Source organism: Protopterus annectens, chromosome 4.part1 (genome assembly GCF_019279795.1).
Source record: "Protopterus annectens isolate FY-2018-M chromosome 4.part1, PAN1.0, whole genome shotgun sequence".
NCBI classification, from domain to species: Eukaryota; Metazoa; Chordata; order Ceratodontiformes; family Protopteridae; genus Protopterus; species Protopterus annectens.
This window is the reverse complement of record NC_056734.1, coordinates 831,651,630-831,672,784: the sequence shown is the minus strand read 5'-3', so window position 1 is coordinate 831,672,784 and position 21,155 is coordinate 831,651,630. Positions and strand designations below refer to the sequence as shown.

Below are 21,155 nucleotides of genomic sequence, written 5' to 3'. Positions count from 1 at the left end.
TTCTAGAGTTATGGGTGAGTAAGGTTAGCTGGAGTCACAGTGCCATGCAAACTTCTGGGTGTTGCAAAATGTATAGATATATACACGTGTCCTTATGCTGTAGTATCCAGTTATAAAAGGACTATTTCATGTCATATTTAGTATATTTAACCATTTGTTCCTTCTGTGATGCTTTCTATCTTGACGAGACCAAAAGAAGGATGAAAGATAGGATTAATGAACATGCTTGTGATATTAGGAGGAAGAAAATGACAAATGCTTTGTTTTGTCATTTTTTGAAATGTTCTAACTTCAAGAAATTCTTGTTTTTTTGCTATAGACAGGGTTCAAGTGACACTGTTATGTGTGTTGACATTGAAATTGTTTTAGACAGTAAATAATTATGTTGGCAAGTGAGGCTTAATGCCTCACAAACTCCTGGTATTAATGACACCATTTCCATCTCAAGCATTTTAAAGTTAAATTAGCCATTATTTAACTTAAATGTATAGACCCTCAGATAGGTTTATTGTACACTCATTGTTATTTATCAGTTAATAAGTGTACTCCACATTATGCACATGTCCACTTATTCAATATTTTACACTAAATATTTAATATTTATTATTTGTTATATTATTGTTCTTATACATATTCATACACACATACATATATGTATATTTATACAGTAGACTCCCTCTTATCTGGTCTCGCTGGAACCAGACCTTAGGCTGGATAAACAAATGGCTGGTTAATCAGAAAAAGCATACAAAATAGCATTTGTAGGTTATTCATCAGCTAGAATAATATGATTTGGGTTAGTATGCATTTTTCTAATGAATATGAACTCTAAAACTGAAATGTTTGTCATTATTTATCCCAGAGGAGGTGGAAGTGTTGTTCTTTTCTGTTGTCTTTTGCGAGGACTAAGGCTGAAATTTGATGGCCAGTTAAAGAGAAGCCGGATATGAGAGAGTCTACTGTACTTGCAAATAATTTTTTTACACCTTTTTACCTTCATTTTCCAGGTATTTTAGATAATGTTTTTATTAAGGTGTTAGTCATCTGTAATATATTTATGGTGCTTAGTGTTATCCATTCATGTATTTATGTCTTTAAGCCTTTCTAGCCTTCTTTGCATCCACTTAAGTATGCTGGAATATGATTGGTGGTTGTTAATTGAGAATATTTATATATGTTGGCCAAACTTGTAAGCCTGGTTACTCTGATGAAGTCTAAGTCACAGACAAAAGTGCTCAGGTTTATATTTATATTTATTTTATTTTATTTTATTCAAATAAACTAATGTGGTCTCAGTCCATGGTGTTTTTTATTTCTTTTTCGTTTTTTTTTTTGTTACATATTTGTTTCAACCAGAGAAGAAGCTGTGGATAGCAATTAATAAAGAGCTGAAGGACTTTATCTGGGAGGGGAAATGGCAAGAGTCAAGTGGGATAAGCTGATTCTTCCAGTAGAACAGGCCAGATTGGGATTACCTGATTTGAAGGAGTATTTCAGAGCTGCACAGTTAAGGCTCCTATACTTTGCACAAGCAGAAAACTAGAATTCAAAGTGGAAAGGGATAATGATGAAACAGGGGGGAACCTCAAGAAACAAGGAGAGACTAGGATTTTGGATGCAGGCCTTTAAGGACTATAACAGAAATCATACAGAATATAAAGTAACAGAAAACATCCTAAGAACTAAGCCAACATGGGAATGGAGAAAGGAGATTCTTCTGATAGGGATGACTGCAATTAGGGATATTGACAATAGGCAAGAGAGGGGCTGGAATTTATTGGAATATACTGGCAAAGGAACCAAGGTATTAGGAGTAAATAACTAAAGAGGGAAAATGGTAGAATGGGAAGATGCCAATAATTTATTTGGTCTTCAGGTTAGAGATTGCCTTTCCTATCAAGGTTTGATATCAGAGTATAGGCAAAGAGAAAGAAATGGGGGGGGTCCTAAATGAAAGGCCAGCACTGGTAGAGTTTTTAGTAGAATCTAGAACAGAAGCTACCATTAAAAAAGGCATAATTAGCAGAGCATATAAAATATTGCATGATAACTATAAGAATCCATCAGAGGAGGTTAGAAAGGATCGTGAAGATAGATCAGATAAGCAATTCACAAAGAAACAATGGGAGGATATATGTATTTCTCCAAAATATGCAACAAAATCTAGACGATTTAGGATTTTTACTTGGAAATGTTTACAAATATTTTTTTATATCCAAAGTTGACTCCAGAGAATTTTTCCTCAGGTAGACAACAAATGTTGGAGGTATGACAGGGAAAATATTTTCTGGGAGTGTGGTGAATTGGTGGACTTTAAGTATTCCCTGCAGGATACACTGGCGGAGTTGCTGGGTGAGAAGATAGGTGTGACAAGGGAGATTATTTTTCTGAGCTATGATACAGAATTGGAGTTGCCTAGACATGGTACGGCCTTGCTGTGTCTATGGTGGCTGCCAAAAAAGCAATTACTAGAAAATGGAAATCAAAATCTAAACCAGCTATACTAGAAGTAGTGAACATAGTAACAGAGATAAAACAACTGGAATTGAGATCTTTAGAAAAGGGTAGGAGCAAACGACATAGAAAAAAAATGGGAATTGTGGAAACAATACATACAGAGGAGGAATAAGGTTTAAAAGAAGGCATGACTTAAATGAGCTATGTAATGCTTGACTGAAAATGATTGGGTAGATTATAAGTGATGTATAATGTTTGCAACTAGGAGTGTGTCATCATGGTTTGTGATGCAAAATGCTTGCAACTAGAATTGTGTCAGTGTGGTTTGTTTTCACTTATATAAATGTATGATTGCCTATGTTGTACGTAATGATTTAATAAAGATGCTTCTTGTTTAAAGCAAAATATTTTGGTTCATGAGCTTTTGTTTTACGCAGTAAGTCTGGTAACTAGTTTCCATTTGTGCTTTGGAAAAGTAGCAGCAGTACATCATTCATTTCTTTCAACAGCCAGCCATGATTAAAACAAAAAAAAGGAAATTAAGTGCCTATTATCAGCATTGGTAAGATGATATTTATAAGCTGTTTATCTGTTTTGGCACCACATCATTATAAACATGCAGCACATTTTATTAAAAAACAAAACCAAAAAAAACGGATCAGGCAAACGGACACTTTACTGAACCGTAGCTCGTTTATTATGACAATACGTTAGCGCTTTTGTTGAAACACTGTTAAACTTCATCAGACCTTCTATCCATTATCCATTCAGCCATTCATCTTCTGAATAACCACTTAATCCAGTTTAAGGTATAAGGGAAATATGAAACTAATCAGTTCACTCTGTGGATGTTAGGCGGAGAAAATAAAATTGAATATGACACCTACCTATTGTAGGACTGATAGACGTACACACACACACACACACACACACACACACACACACACACACACACACACACACACACACACACACACACACTGATGGCCAGTTCTTCTGGACAACTTCCATTTGATACTTAACTGGGTAGCTGTGAAGGTCAGCAGTCAGTCCTGTACAAGAGCACAGAAGTGGTCTTGCTAGTGAGTGTAATGATAGCAAAGCATTTCCTCCCTTATTTTGCTGAAAATAGTGTTTTGTGCGATGACTAGTGTACTGATAGCTCACATCACTTTTGCTATTTTTGTGTGATGACTAGTGCTGTGATAACTCATATTAGTTTTATTATAATTCCCATCTACTATATCCATTTACTCTCAAATTGTAAAGTCCTTTTCCTACATCACAACATTCAGTATTGTCCCCCCACAGACACAGATGCATACACTATATACCTATGTGTGCAGACATAGTAAAGTGGTAGCAGATAGTTCATTAACTGGGCATGTTACATTAACATGCCCACTATATTCCTTACAAAGTTCATGTTTTTTTTTTTGAAGAACTGTCCCAAGGAAGCAGTTTAATAGCAGCAGGCTTTGTGTAATACTTTTGCATCAAAGTTATTAAGCCGGTGTCTGCATGTGATGCATTGACCAGAGCAGTTATGTTCTGATGGCATTTATTTCTGTGTAAAGTGTTTTCTTATCATTAAATCTTAATGTGGAATCCTGCCAGTGTTCTGTTTATTTTTTCTGTCACTTAATAATATAATAATAGCAGGATAACACTTTACACGTGTGCTACTTTTGTGTATGTGATGGTTATCATTTATGATGTCATGTATTAAACATGGTTTCTTCTTCTTCAGACCTAAAGAAATTAAGTTGGTTTATTTAAATTGTTTTACTATAACCCAACCATGCTTCTCAGCCTGTAAGCTCAAGAAATCTGGACAAAGCCATAAATAATGGGGGGCAAAGACCCCCAAATAGGAACAATTCTTAAATATTGCTCTATAAACTTATAAAGTTGATAGAATAACAGGTTTTGCATTAGCATGAATTTTCTGAAGGGTTTCAAGTCAAACTCAAATGTCTGTCATTATTTTCTGACTTCAGTCCTCAGTGAATTGCCAGAAAACTGAAAATTGTATAAGGAAGAGACCAAAAATATTAGGCAGAGAATCCGGACATTTGAGAGGTATGGTCCAACCTTGTTCTTTGACAGGACAAAACACTAAAGCAGGATAAAAAAAACAGAATTTTGCTGCAAATAGCAGCATGTCAAGTAATTTTGTGTTCCTGTCTGCCAATTTATTTATTCATTATTTATTTATAATTTATTTATTGACATTTGTTTACCAAGAAAGTCCACTGGGCCACAGAGAGCCCATTTTCAATGGAGGCCGGGGGAGAAAAGCTCCAAGGTAAGACAAAACAAAAAAAAAAACATTATTAAAATACAAAAGTTGCAGTGAGGCAATACAAAAACAATACGTTCCAAGAAAAAATACAGTATTAAAAAAATAATAAGTATATAGTAATTGCAATGAAGTACATCATAATAGGCAATAATGCAGAAACAATAATAATAGAGCAAATTGCATGAGCAGGTTTTATTATACATAGAGGAGTCCAATGTTATTGGCTCTAAGACAGAAACAAACTAAATAAAATATAATATAAATCAGTATTATAGTACTACAAGTTCCAGTAGAAATTAATTTAGGAGAAAGCTGCATTGAAGTGTTAGGGGGTAGCAGAAGGAATCAGTGTATAAGTTTTTTAGTCAGTAGACAGTAGTCAGTGTGGAGAGAAAAACTTAATTTAGGCAAGTTGTGGTGAGGTGAAGAACAAGAGATGGAAGTTTGATAACTTGGTAAAGAAGACTGTTGCAAAGAAACATTCATAGATTTGACCTCCAAAAGAGATGCAGGCAGTGACAGTCATAAGTCAGAATGCAGTAGTACAACACCACAAGATGTCACACAGCAATTATCATTAATCCTCCTCAGTCCTCACTTGTCAGAAGGTTCATAGATTAGTACTAAGCTAACTGCCCTTGCGAGCCATTTTAAGCCTAGCCAATTATCCCTTGTGAGACTCAAACCCTGCACCTTGTGTTTATAAGGCAAACACCTTAACCATTAGGCCACCCTCCCAACCCAAAATGCATTGAAGCTTCTCTGACCGGGTGTAGGTGTTTTGAGACCAGCCAGTGTTCCACATCAGACAGTGGCACACTTTACTGTCTTAGTCTTTACCTGCTTTCACTGTGGTTATAACTGTTGTGATTACTATGTATGTGTTTCCACCTCTGCCCGTAACAAACCTCTAGCATGTGTGTAACTGTATATGCTAAGTGTTACGTGCACAAGACCAGACTGCTGCAGTATAAATACCGTCTTGGGTCTCCCCTGAAAAGAAGCTATTAGCCTAGTAGGATTAACCTGGTCAACAAAGGAAAAATAAATAAAGTAGTTTGCCAGCTTTGTGATGTACTGTATGTGACCTCTTCCTGCTTTTCTTCAAGCATTGGAAGGATAAAGGTTTTAACTGTTAGCAGAAACACTGAAACATTGCAGTTGCTACACACTGGTCATTCAGCATTATAGAATATAAATGCACTCCTTTGTTGGGAGGAGACTGCATGCTCTTTGTATATCTGATTGTATTGTAAAAGATCTACTTACAGTTGTAAAGAACTATGTTATATTAACTTATTCATACATTTGTAAAAAAAAATGATGTAAACAAGCTGTATAATACCTGTGATTTGTCAGTGAAGATGCACCAAAGCTGTGAAGTTTGGAAAACTGTATAAAATGTAATCATTTTACTGTAATTGTGTAACAAATTTTAAAATGTAAAAAAATCAAAAACTGTATTTTTTGCCAGTGGGGAAAGGGAGCAGGGATCAAAACATTTTTATTTTCAATTCTGCACAACACACTGACATTAGTAAGGCAGAGTCGGCTATTTCCTGCCAACTAATGCATTACCTTTTGTAGCTGGAGCTTGCTAGAAAATTAGGCAAGTCTGCCTGGGGAAAAGCCTTTTGTAATTGTAGTTTTATCCTACAGGAAAGAGGCAGGCCCTGTTGACACTAATGCAGCAAGGGATTTTTTTGTGCCAAAGCAGACTGTGCTGACTTCATATTTCCCACTTTTGAATCATTCTGAGACACCCCCTAAGCTTTTTCAGGTGGTAGAGCTTCCTTAGATACTTCTTCATTACAGTAGCAATTTGTCATTGAGGCAGCTGGAAATTCCACTAGGAGTAGTACACACACTTTTTTGCAGACTGCTAATGACAGAAGTAGTAGCCTACTTTCAGAAATAATGATCTCATGCTTATGGATAATGCATTTTAAGTCTCATTTTTTTTTTCTTGCACAGTTGTTAAATGTTCTGAAATGTCCAGAGATAGAGGACACTGGCCTTTAGTTTGTAGAGTGTCAGAATGAGCCACCTGATACTATTTCAAATAACATATTTATAAATCCTTTCATTATCTGCTTGTGCGGTATTATACCTGCATACTCAATTGTCAAATTGTGTTACCTAAATGTTTTAAGTAAAGAATTTTATTATTTAATTATAAATGCTTGTAGTTTGATGTTGAAAACATTGAAGTATATATGGATGCTTGCAGATAACTTATACATTTAGCTGTTGGCAGCTACATTTAAAAGACAAGTAGCCACATTAACTTAATAGTACAGTTATTTCATTTTTAAGACTATACATTGTCATATTCTTGGTGTGCCAGACTGATGTAGATGGTGTCATTGATTTGCAGTAGAAGCAGGAAGGTGCTGTGGCACTGAAAGAAATTCTAGTGCATGGAGATCCACGATTACAATCTGAAATCTGGAAAAAAATTAAACTTGATAAGTGCTTCCCTAGCACAAGACTTAACAGAGTTTTAGGGGTGGTTAACAAAAGCTTGTAAAGGACACTCAGGTGCTGTTAAGATTGGATGTTATGGTAGGGACCAAAAGCAAACAGTGTTGGCTGGTAGAGAAAGTAGCAGAATGGAAAACTGCTTTAAAAAGTTGTTAGCACTTGTTTCTTACACATTTGTAAACAGAAAGTGTGGTGGAACAAATTATCAGTTTTTAAACCCGTTATTAGTTCTATCACTTTGTTTCTACCTGCTGTGTATACCACTCAACTGTCCCAGATTTTGTGAACCATCCCTGATTTCCTCTCATATTTTTGCCCCATTCCTCATAAATGTTTTGGGTTTTTTTTGTAAACCTGAGGATTTAAGTCGTTAGAGTTATATACTTCTTGTTCTAAAAAATTCACATTGACGTAAAACTTGCTGTTCTCTTAACCTTTTAAGTAAATTATTGAAATATTTTAAAACTGTCCCCAGTTTTGATCCTTTGTCCCTCATTATCATTATACGACCTGGTTTATGGGGAAGAGACCGTGAATAGCAGAGGTGAGGGGAGTACCATGCAGTCCTTTCCCTAGAACTCCATTTCACCTAAAGCTGGCTCTGTTTTTTTGTTTCTTTATTGGATCTGTATGGTATGTATGCTTTCTTTAATGGTCACATTTCACATCTTTTATTAAATAAATCTTCAGTGTACTCAAGCCATGCTGTACTTCAGCTGATGACCTTCGAACAGAGTACCTTAAAATAGCAGCCAATAGCATTGCTTTCACTGTCTCATTCCTTATAAATACATCAGTCAAGGAATATCATGTTCCCTCGCTCTGGAAAAAGTCACACATTATCCCTCTACAGAAAGGATGAAACTCAACAGACATTACTAACTTTAGACCTAAAGCAATCTCATCCTTCCTCTCCAAAATACTTGAAAAATGTATTTAAAACATATCTCAGAAAAAAATACTCCGGAATCTTTAACAGCAACTGACACATGGCCTTGTAACTCACAACTTAATTTTAACCCTAAAAAAAAAACTACAACGTGTTCCCCAAATCCCTCTCCCATGAAAAATGCAAAATTTAAAGTCCCCTCTCTCAATACAACCATTGAAGCCATTTCTCATAGCAAATTATTAGAGAAGATAGTGGATGATAATCTTAAATTCGACCTGCATATACAAAATTGTATTCAAAAATGCATCAAAAACTAGGGATGTTTTATAGAGCCAAACATTTGCTCACCTACACAGTTAAAGCTGCACTTGCCACTACTTATCGCCTCCCCACACTTCTTTATGGTGCTGCCATCCTTACTAAACTTCAGGCATCACAAAAATCAAAACTTGTACGATGAAATAACTAAGTTGCTAAATTTGCAGCAAATACCCTTTTCAGAACCCACCACTGTATAGCACTAAAAAGCCTAAATTGGTTATAAGTACCCCATCAGCTAATATATACACAGCTTCTTACCACCTATAAAATAATCAAGAATCCTCCTGCTTGTCCAGCACTAAATAACATTCTACACAACGGTGCTCCAATTCAGTCATTATGATACAATGACGAAAAATTCCTGTCTGTCCACAAACTATCAGATCCGCTGGGCATTGTCTGTACTCGTACCATGTTGCTATGGCTTGGAGCTCCTTATCTCTATCCATCATGTCAATACCCTCCCTCCCGACTTCCTAGCCGAAAGCTGGCTCTGTTCTTGCTCAACACCAGGATAAACTATATACCTAAATGTGAACAAGTACCTTTTCATACCTTACATCTCCGTACTCTCCGTTCTTCACTCACTTCCTTTTATTAATTTCTCCCTCTCCCGACTTTCTCTCAAGTATACCATAAGCCTGCTTTTATTTCACTTTTTATTGCAATTCCTGTTTGTATTATACTAACTTACTTTTAATTTATCTATAAATGTGCAATACTACTAGCCATACACTTAGAATAACAGGAGGACAAGAGCATGCTAAAGATATTAAACTGCAGCACCCATGTCTACCTAGGTGGTGTTTCCATTGCAGCAGGCTTCTACTGTGAAATAAGGTTGCTCTCAAGCACAAATGCATTAATTTGGAGTTTAAATCAATTATCCTTTCCTTTGGCTTTATACTTCATTCTGTGTTTAGCAGTGATGTGCAAAACCTGAAATAAAATGTAAAGCATGCGTGATTACTGCTAGCACCCTTTGAATGAAGCAAAGTATGTCCTATGTACATGTAAACATATTAGCTATAGGCAGTATTAGTTTGTGGACTGATGTCCTCTCTGGGTTATGTAATGGATATTTTTTTCCTTTTTTTTTCTTCCCATGAGTTATTGTTGTTGAGTTTCCCCTTAATGGTAATATGGTATATTATAACATATGCATTTAAAGTGAAAATAGTTGTGCTGAAACATATATTTGTTTTCATCTAAATAAAGCTCTCAGCATTTGTAGTCTTATAACACTGAAATGGTATAACTGTTCTTATTACAGAGTAATTAAGTTTGGTTTCATTACTGTGTTATAGGAGATGAATATGATGTATGTGCCATCTGTCTTGAAGAATATGAAGAAGGAGATAAACTTCGAATCCTCCCCTGCTCTCATGGTAAGATGACATTTGTAAAATAAATAGTAGAGCTGCACTTCCTGCTGTAAAGCATATTACCATAGATTTTTTTGTGGGTGGGGGTAACATGGTGGATATTGTAGTAGTTTGGACAGGTAAATCCTTGTACTTGAGATGTGAGATAGAGCTGTGCAGTCAGTAAGTGCATGGTGAACATCAAAGTGGCAGCTCGGAGCATTACTGACAAAGTTTTTTTTATTTAAATGGATTATTTTTCTTTCACGTTTTCTAATAACTTCTTGTCTACCTGCTGACTCTTAAATTAGTTGCTAACCCATTCTAGTCAAACTAAGATATGTCACAGGTTTAATTACCATTTTGGCTCTAGACAACATGTGAACTTTTTATTTTATTGAATTTTATTATGCTTGCAGCAAACAAATAAAAATGAACAGTAAATTTGTAGCACTCTGACAGGATACTATTATAGAAACAATTAGTGTGTTTATTGTTTTCCCTGATTTTATATTTTGTGATTAGTTATGATATAGATTCATGTCTCTCAGCTTCTTTGTCAAGTATTCTGGACGAAGCTGCCAGCACCGTGGTGTAGAGGGATAAAGCCCTAACTACAGCCCAGATGACTCAGGTTCAGTTAGCAGCTTGGGAGTCTGGTGCTGGCAGGGAATGCAATCTTGGATGACACTACCCAAGGAGAGGCATGGTCCACAGAGGGGGATACCCCTCAGATGATGTCTCAACAAGTGGAGGGGGTGGGGAAACAAGGGTTGATCATTTAAGAAAAAAAGTCCCTCCCCTCCCAGAAGAAGCAGTTGCAGGTATGGCTTCCCAGGATACCCTTAGGGTCCACACCAGCCTCAGCCTAGAATCAGAAGAAAGTCCAAGGACTGAAGGAGGGGTTGGCTGACCTGGCAATGAATGGGGGCAGTGAGATAGCTAGAAGATATGAAGTATTGGGGATGGGATTCTGGACAATGCTAAAAATACTGAGGAGACAAAGGTCCAGTATTAGGGACCATTTTTAAAATATAGCTCTAATTTACATAAAAGATAATAGAACAATAGGTGTTGCATCTGATGACTAGCATGGTTGACTGCCTGTATTCCTCAGAGATTTATCAGATCACAAATTTTATGAGGGACAGGGAATCATATGACTCAAATTCAGGGATGTTCTCCAAAATGAGAGACAGTTGGCGGCAATGTCAAGATTACTAAAGCCAAACTAAAAAAAAAAAAATAAAAATACACACACACATATATATATATATATATATATATATATATATATATATATATATATATATATATTATATATATATATGGATTCACTTCAGAAGCTCGAAATACTGCAATCTCGAATTTCAGTATCTCGAGCCCAAGAAGTGGAATCCACAAAACAACAAAAAATAAAAACTGTGAAATTCAAAACCTCGAATACCGGAAGTTTTGAATTTCACGGTTTTACTGCACACACACACACCATCCACCACACAAACACACACAATCACTCTACTACATGAAAGCAGGGAAGCAAGCCCCCCTGCACACCCCCCTACTTAAATATTCTCACTCCGAGGTCGCACTACATACAAACACAGACAAAACACCACCACACAAGCTTTCTCTTTGCAAGGGTGGCCTAATGCTTAAGGTGTTTGCCTAACAAACGCAAGGTGCAGGGTTTGAATCTCACAAGGGATAATTGGCTAAGCTTAAAATGGCTTGCAAGTGCAGTTAGCTTAGTACTAATCTATGAACCTATGAACACACACATCACAGCAATAAAACACACTGACACACACCACAGCTCCTACCCAAACCCCTTAACACACACACACACACACACACACACACTTACCTGAATACATAACCATTGCAGAACTTTAGAAGTGCGAAATTCAAAACCTCTGGTATTCAAGGTTTTGAATTTCATGCTTCTAAACTTTCGCTATTATGTGGATTCGACTTCTTGGGCTCGAAATACTGAAATTCAAGATTTCAGTATTTTGAGCTTCTGAACGGAACCCATATATATATATATATATATATATATATATATATATATATATATATATATATATATTTGTTCTTGTTATGTAGTGCATCACCACCTAATGGATTTTATGTACTTTTTTAAAATCAGGTTTTATTGACTTTCCTAATATATGCATACCACAAATGCAGAAACATAAAAGGTAACTGTAAATTCTGACAGTTTTGTAATATTTGTGTGTGCCATACTATGTATTACAAGGCATATGTTAAAGTTTCACAATTTTAAACATTGCAGCAGTGAGCAAACATTAAGATGAGATGCAAGTCAAATTTTGTAGTTTTTTTTTGTTTTGTTCCCTTATAGAACTTGCAGATATGGAAAGCGGGACACCCAAAGCACAACCTCTGTAACTGTGCCTTTTAATTCATTTAGGCAAATCCTAGTATCCACTAACCACTTGTTATCTCTGAATGGAATGCTTCAAAGAAAATAACAAGTTTATGATACTTATTCAGGGAAAGACTGTCATTAAATGCTATTTAAGTGGCATTATATGCAAGTTATTCACTCTTGAGACTGTTCTGGGAAGCAGAGTGTATGTTGCACTAAGAGTAAGTGGGCAAAGACAAGTTGTGGTGGTGTTATGAGAGTAGCTGATTCAGTTGGTCCTCTGACTTCTTGTTGCTATTTGAGAGACATTATGTTGCTTGGGATTTTTACATCTACCCAATGTATTTATTTATTTAGTTTACATTTGTTGACCGGGAAAGTCCAATTGGATACATGTCCATTTTCAGCAGAGGCCCGGGGAGAAAAGCTCCTCAAATTAAATAACAGAATTCAAATAACATTGGTAAATACAAAATATAAACGGTTACATAGTTATGAATTTTAAAAATAACAAAAACTACCACAAGATTACAATAATTCAAATATAGACAACACCTGGCAGACTCACCTGACTTAGGGTAGGTGATAGTCCTTAAAGCTGGATAGACTTAAAAGTAATAATATTTAAGAAGGTGAATGCAGAGGGTAGAGTCCCAAAAAAGGGAGTTGTGAGTTCTGCACATTTCACACAATATGGTCATCAACATTTTGTTTTGGATTACTTCTGTCTCCATAGGAACATATGAACAATACTAGTTGAGTAATTACAGGGAACGTAAGATGCCTGGCCATATACACCTTTAAATAGACACACTTAAAAGTTATTGTTACCCTTTATGAGCTCTTAATAATACTTGTCTTATAAATAAAGTGGGGTGCATATGATAACCCTGGTATAAATTTGTGTCTACCATTTCATCAAGACTAGCTTTAAAGACAAAGTAGCAGTTTGCTTGACCTGCAGTGGTAACTTATTCCATAGGCTGGAAATATGCACAGTATAAGCCACTTTCCTAAAATCCCACACCATCATTTTTTTTCTTATTTTTCCCTCTACTCTAAATCACACAGTGGCATGATTACTAGGTAAGTTTTTGATATTCTGAGACTTGTTAGTGCAAGTCTCAGAATAGCGACACTGCATGACTGAAAATACTAACTTAAATATACAAAGTCCAAGATTGCCATTTCTCAGTTCATTTTCTCAAGGTATGTTGACATTCAAGTTTGTATGTATGAGTTTACAGGTGTGAGGGCTTTCCCCTCACACGACGGAGAGTGAGGTGGTTACCCCCCCCCCCCCAGCAAAAAAAAAAAAAAACAACTTTAAGGAACATCAGTGTATAACATTCAGTGTTTTCTTGTGTTTACAGACTTTTTCCCATAACTCCAGGTCTCGCACGTATGTGTCTCAGAATTATTTTTTATTTACTGCATCGCATATATTCTGCCTATATCTAGTTTGTTTATAGCTTGCATTCTTGCTTTTGACAGTCTGTGCTTGTGCTTTCAGCTCAAGTCTTGGATTACTCTTGGTCAGCCATACCTTAATCCAATCCACACCCCCCTATCCATGGATTAGCACTGGATCCAGAATTATCTCCTTTCTGACACAGTCCTGCACTAGCTGGCTGAATCCCTAGAGATCTAGGACCTCCGTCAGCTCCCACTCTCTCTCCATAGCAGTAGTCAGAATCTCCCATTCTGCTTCTGGCAGATTCAGATCCTCAGAAGAATTATCATCTTCCTCTAACCCCCCCCCCCCCATTCTCTATTTAAGTTTTTCATCCTTCTGTTTTGATGTACTAAGGAAATTATATACTATATCAATCCACCAGCTCTTTCCTCCATCCCTCCTCTACCTTACCTGTCACTTACCCAAGGTTCTGACCCTGGCCAGCTCATATCTCCATTTTTGATGTTGTGCTGTTCCTTCTCTCTGATCTCACATCTGATGCTGTTCTTTATGTAGAATGCTACTCTGCTTGCATCTCTCCCTTCTCTGCTATTCCTGAACAGTGTGTAACTAGGCATCTTCATATTCTACTCATTTTCATTGGCCAATGTTTCTGTGATACCAGTAACTTCCACCCTTCTTTTCTGTATCACTTCTTGCAGCTCTCCTGTCCAAGCCAGACTCCTTGTACTGCAGGATAACATTACCAAGCCATGCCCCAGATTATTTTTTTTTGTTTTTCTGGTACTTTCTATGTCTCTTCCTGTCTTCTGTATGCCAAGTACCCACCCTCATCTTCTGCTTCTGTTGCCGTCCCTCCCCTTTCAACTTAATTTTAAACGTATGATGGTTAAAATGTATTTGTTCAACCCAGCACTAAGCACTTCCATCCATTCTGGGCTAAAATGGATCTCCCTTGTGTGACAATGTGAGGTATTGCCATCTGTGCCAGGGAGAATGGGGCAGTGCACATGTGACATGTGCCAGCATTGTTGACTGGAGTTTTGCGAATGGTTTTGTGTCATTTGACTGTCACATTGACTTGTACAGAAGTTTGTGATAAAAATGCATCAATGATGTTATTATACCTGATTAAATGTTTATGTTTAAACAAAGAATTCTGGAAGGGAAGAGTAGATGTTTTTGAAATTGTTCTATAATTTTCAAATCCTGCAACAGATTTTAGCAAAGCTCTGAATGCGTATTGTACCAGAGTCAAGTGATCAAATGTGATGTCATTCTCTAATCAGCACTGAGAGGATGGAACTCACACAGCAGCTTGTTTTGTTTTGTTTGGAATCTGGTATAAAAATCTATGACAATTATCACAGTTCAGTTGTTCAGTTCAGTCTTTTCGAAGCTCATCACCTTGCCTTGTGGAAGGAAACATCTCAGTATCTAATCTTGCCTTGCTATATTAAGTTAGCTAGAGAACAGTTATTCTTTAGACAGGGAATACAGTGAGATCAGTTGAGTTTTGATTTTCTGCCATCTGTTTGAATCTGTTCAACTGTGTTATTTTTATTTCTGCTGTGACTGAAACTCTGTTAATTGTACTTAGATATTTAGTTTTCTCATGTTTTCTATTTTATTTATTATTAAATATTTTTATACCTTTTTTGTGGCTGGTCATTTAGAGAATACTTTAAAAATTTTGAGAGTTCTTTTGTTTATTTCATTGACGCCTTGGCCACTCTGAAAAGCCTGGCTGTTTTAGTTACATGCTACTGTTTATGTTCATATTGATTTTACTCAGTACAATTGGATACCCTTGTAAGAGCCTGACAGTGGTTGACTAGTGGCAGTGAGGTTACCTTATTGTCTGGGCAGAAGGGATACAGCTAGTAAATCTGTGCCAACCTTTCCCAAGAGAGAGAGAGAGTGTGTGTGTGTGTGTGTGTGTGTGTGTGTGTGTGTGTGTGTGTGTGTGTGTGTGTGTGTGTGTGTGTGTGTCTGTGTGTGTGTGTGTCTGTGTGTAAAATACCCAGGTCCTGGTGTGTCAGCTACGTGGAAGTGGGACACACTGCTCCAAAGTGAATCTTGTTTGAGATCTGGAGAGACAGAAAGTCCAGTCCCAGGTCTGGAGCAGGTTCCCTGTGTGCTCTTGGGGGAAATTGTACTTGATGCAGAGAGCTGCAGTTGAAATACTCTGTAAATCCATTCCTGTTCATGACCATCTCTCACCAGTGTCAGTGGTGAGGATTGAGGCTCCTTGATTACTGGCCCGGGGTAAAGAGAGGCCATTACACCTTGCATAAAGTTGGCCTGTCTGTCAGGTCCCCTCTCCCCATAACTCTACAAGTTTCAGGCTTTTCTGACTTTTCGTGTTTCTAAATTTGCTGGGAGATTAGATGTGATCTCCCAAAAATAGCATATGCCCTCCTATTTATAGCTTTTTACTCTTCATACAATATTCAAGGGATACAAGCAGTTCTAAACAAAATATGTGTAATTGTGTTATTTCTGCAGTGCAATCACATAGAATTGTGATTCTCCTAAAGAAGCTCAAATGTCTTCATGTTCCAGGCTTGACTACCCTTCTTTTAGGAGCTTTAATGTTGAAAATAATAAAGCTAGTTATTGCCTACTACTGAGAGTCAAACCTCCTCTTAAAGAGCAAGCCTGCAATCTCAGAAACAATCAAAATGAGAACCTTATACTTGCCCAGCCTCATTTCAAACAGCAATTGGAGAACAAATAAACTTTTCCAGGATAATGCTTGCTATAGGGAATCACCTCCCAAATGAAAAAAGAAAGCAGCCAACTTTGGAAACCTTTAAAAAACATTAAGAGGAGACTTAAACAAAGAAGCCATATGCATATGCTTTCATGATAATGGCTAAGCAGGCAAACGTCATAAGCAAATATATATTTTAGTGCATTTCATTTTGATGTTTGCATATAAATTGACATTTGTACATTTATTGTAAAAATGGTACATGGTTACATATTTATTTTCATTTTGTACTATTTTTGTTTTCAGCATACTATCTTATTTACTGCATGGCATATATTCTGCCTATATATAGTTTGTTTATAGCTTGCATTCTTACTTTTGACCATCTATGCTTGCTCTTTGAGTTCAAGTTGTGGTTGAAAAGGGTCAGTAGACCAGCCCACCTGTCAGAAAACAAGTAGCAGATAAATGAATAAATAAATAAATCCCCCTATTATCGACTTGTGTAAGAATCAAACGTTTTGGCTAACTAGTGCACAGAAGGCTGTTAAACAAGTGATTTATTCACAAAATATCTTGACACCAGATTTCATATTATACCTCCATTAACCAGTCTCTGCTGCTGCTTTTGTGGAGATAACAATTGCACTTCTGTGAAGTTGTGGTAGATATACTGTCTGAACACACTGGGTTAAACAGTTTTCTGCTCCTTTTAAGAAAATATACCCACAGTTTGCTGCAAGATGTGCTTCGGTGTTCATAAACAAGTTTTGTATTTGTGGAATTCCACAACTACAGGAGAAAAAAGATAGCTACTTAGACGTTTTGCTAGCAGTTGCTTTGGTTTGGTTTATTGAGCTTTATGAATGCAGCATGCTTTTTCTAGGGACTTTTGCTCTTGTGTGTTCTGATCATCATGCTCCACCAATCAGACTCTGCCATTTGTTCCTCCTTACTAAGGAACCACCCAGTAAAGTACAGGGGGCAAGAACTGTCCAGAGGGTCTTCACAGACAGGTATGATGGTTGCTTGTGTTCCTACCTCAGTTAACCTATTGGACCTTTCTAAGGCTTTTGACACAGTGTTCCACACAAAGCTGCTATATCAACTATCAAACTTAGGATGCTCCCTTGAATCCCTTAACTGGTTTACCTCTTACCTACAAAATAGAGAACAATCTGTTAGGTGGCAAACTTCTCAATCCAATTACCAAAAGAGCATAGGGGTCCCACAAGGATCCATTCTAGGACCATTACTGTTTAATATTTTTATAAATGATTTACATAAAACTCCCCATATCCAAAACCTTATCCAGTATGAAGATGATTCAACACTAGTTTCCAACTCCAACAATTTTACAGATCTCCTCACAAATACCCAAAAAGCATTCACTTCTATCGAATCATGGCTCATCAGTTCTCAACTAATGCTAAACCCTAAAAAAACAAAACTATTACTTTTCTGTACAGTCACTCCTGACTTTGACTTTAAAATCTTTGCTAAAGATGGTACTAAAATAGAAATAGTAAAAACTGCCAAACTACTAGGAGTAACAATAGACAACAAACACAGTTATGAACCCCATATCCTAAATGCTATAAAAAAACACATTTTAAATTAGGGAAGCTATACTGCCATAAACTTTACATGGACAACAATACCAGAACTAAACTAGCCAGCACACTACTCATCCCCTCTCTTCTATATGGTAGTGCAATTTTTACCAACCTAAACACATCCCTTACAAATAAACTACAGTCATGCTACTATAAAATAGCCAAATATGCCAATGGAACATCATATCGCTCTCACCACTGCCAAGCTATCAATAATCTTAATTGGCTACAATTCTCCCACCACCTCCAGTATATCCAGCTTGCCATAGCACACAAGCTAATAGGTTCATAGGGAGGTACTAGGCTATCTGCCCAAAGACATATATAAGACTAGCCAGAATGTGTTGGCTTTCACCACCCCCTTAGATTAGTTCCCTGTGCCTGTGTCCAGCAGAGCCATTGAAGTGATCCCTGGGGTAAACTTTCTGTTTCCCATCCACTCGTCAAGGTTTCTTTTGAAGAGTGTTAGCGAGGAGCTCTGCCTAATATAGATTGGAATCTTGTTCCAGAGCATGGGAAGTCTCTGGGACAGAAATCTATCCCTCTAGCGTGTCCTGTTTATTGTTGTGGTGAGGTTTAGATCCCTGGAGCTTGTGGCTCGAGGGGATATGGTTTTCTTTAGGTGGAGCATGTCCATCAATTCTAGGTTGGACATGGCCTTGTATGTCAGGCAGAGATCACCTCTGAGTAGGTGGTATGCAACAGAGTACAGCTGGAGTATCTTCATTCGAGCTGCATATGGCATCTGCTTGAGGCCAGTGATCCTCTTGGTGAGGTACTTCTGTAGTCTTTCCAGTTGTTGCAGGTGTCTTGTAAGGTACATCCCAAATGAGGCATTGTACTCTGTGATCAGTCTGATGTACAAACCCAATGACTGCCCTGCACTCAACTCAATCCTACAAGCTTATATTCCTACCAGAACTCTAAGATCCTCCAACAAATACCCACTAAACATAACTAAACCCAACAAAAGGGCAGGGAAATGTCTGTATTCCCATATTATTGCAAAGTTATGGAACAACCTACCATCTCACATAACTCAAATTGACCATGCTAAAACTTTGAAAACAGCCTTAAAATTACACTACCTAAATAATCCATCATGTACCTGCCACACAAACAAACCACCCTAAATACTTATTTACTTACTTTTAACTACTAACTTCAAACTCCATAAATGTGCAAAATAACACAAATGTCCACTCTGTTTTCTTCAAATGTACATTCTCTGTATAAACCTTATGAAATGATTAACTTGTTCTATATTTGCTTTATATACTTGCTTTATTTAGAATTTAGAATTTTTTTCCTGAATTTTCTGTACCAATCATTGTCAAAAATGTTTATTTTATAAATGTATTAAGTGTACTGTGCAACCTTTCTCCCCGGTACTCCACTGAAAATGGGTTCTCTGACCCAGTGGACTATCCCGGTTAACAAATGTCAATAAATAAATCTTGGTAGAGGGAGGATTTGTATGGCCTAACCTCACTCCTGGGTGGGGGCAAGACAAGTAACCCATCCATATCACTACATAGACCCATAATGCCTTCTCCCTGTGACTATAAGCTCCTGTGCACTCACTAATGAAGATTACCTCCAGGCAGTGGCTTGGAGAGCCGAATTCCATCTCCCAGGATGTACACTGCATTGACAGCCCCTCCTCTAAGGGGGTTATTCTACTCAACCCTTCTAACCCCTCCCCTGGGATGGGCATAACCATTTTCCCTTGCCAGTTCAGCTGTATGCCTCTAACTAAACTCAGGTAACCTGGACTACAGTCAGAGAAAAGTGTAAGTAAAACTCAGTCTGCAATGTTTATAAAGGTAGTTTCTCAGGGTATCAAAAGAATTTATTTATTGTATTATTTTATACATTATAACAGTAGAGCCAAAATCCTTTTTCATGTTATTGTCATTATAAATGCACTTTACTTACCTCAAAAAGATCAACAAACCATGACTAGAGCAGATCTTTGTAATAATGTTTTTGTTGGCAGACTCTAAACAAGTGACATTGTGAGACCGTGTAATCAATACACTGCTCGATTTAAGTAATATGTTTACTGCCTTTATGACTAAAACATGAAGCAGTAATGACTGACACTGAAAAGTCTGATGACTACAATTAACATCAAAAATTATTTCAACACATTATAAATGTGTACCCTACCACATGGAGGGCTATGCTCCCCAAATCCCTTCTAGTTAAGTATACTTAGTCTGAGATGTTCTGTATCTTGAAATTAAAAACTTCTCTGAGATACTGTAGTCTTGATCTTACCACAGAAAAACAAACAGATTTCTTAATGTATTCCGTCCTAAATTGATAAATGGTGTGACACCTGAGATCACACACAATTATATTTGTATGAAAAGAAAATATAGATGTGTCACACTATAGCTAAATACATCTTTTAATGTTTTACACATGGAATCATAAATCTGCTTGCTAAGTGTAATATTTCAGCTGCTCTCACATGATGATAGAAGAGGGAAATGAAGGGTTAAGGATGACAACAAAATATGAAAATATGACACATTCATACTCCTAAGCTGACCAGTAGGAGTACATGCAAAAAAATCCACCAGCCTTGGTTTTTCTGTAGGTTAATGTTAAAGTTTTAAAAACAAACAGAAACTTTAAGACATTGAACAGATTTGAAATTGTTAGCCCATTTACCACAATAATTGCATTATATGCATATGCTGTTGCCGATGTATTGTGAGTCATAAAGTGCGGCATTTGCAGTGTAAGTGCTAAACCTGACTAGAGTCTCAGAGTCTCTGGTTTACACACACACACACACACACACACACACACACACACATATATATATATATATATATATATATATATATATATATATATATGTATAAACCACTTGGTTTCTCCACTTCCTTTGATGGTCAGTCAGTCCAGGCTTTCTTTCCTTGTAGTCCATATTCTACCACCTACCAGAAAAATGTATAGGAGTAAATGGAAGAGATTTTCCATCTGGGCCTCCAGTAGAAATCTGGACCACTTTCCGACCCCTTTCCCAGCTATCTTAGACTTCTAGCATCTATGTTTCATACTTGGGCCAGTGATCCTATGATTAAGGTCCAGTTAGAAGCTATCTCAGATTTTTATGTTGGAGAAAATCATTCGACCTTAGCTTCTCTTAGATTATCCAAAGCTTTCCTGAT

At 36.9% G+C, this 21,155-nt stretch overlaps 1 protein-coding gene across 2 annotated transcripts in view; it reads left to right on the top strand.

Moving 5' to 3' along the window:
• RNF13 (ring finger protein 13) overlaps positions 1 to 21,155 on the top strand; it is a 1,555,558-nt gene that overhangs the window by 1,509,976 nt on the left and 24,427 nt on the right. For both annotated transcript variants that reach the window (XM_044070602.1, XM_044070603.1), the window contains one exon: positions 9,767 to 9,847. In XM_044070602.1, the coding sequence (XP_043926537.1) occupies positions 9,767 to 9,847 (81 nt within the window). The remainder of the gene's footprint in view (positions 1 to 9,766; positions 9,848 to 21,155) is intronic.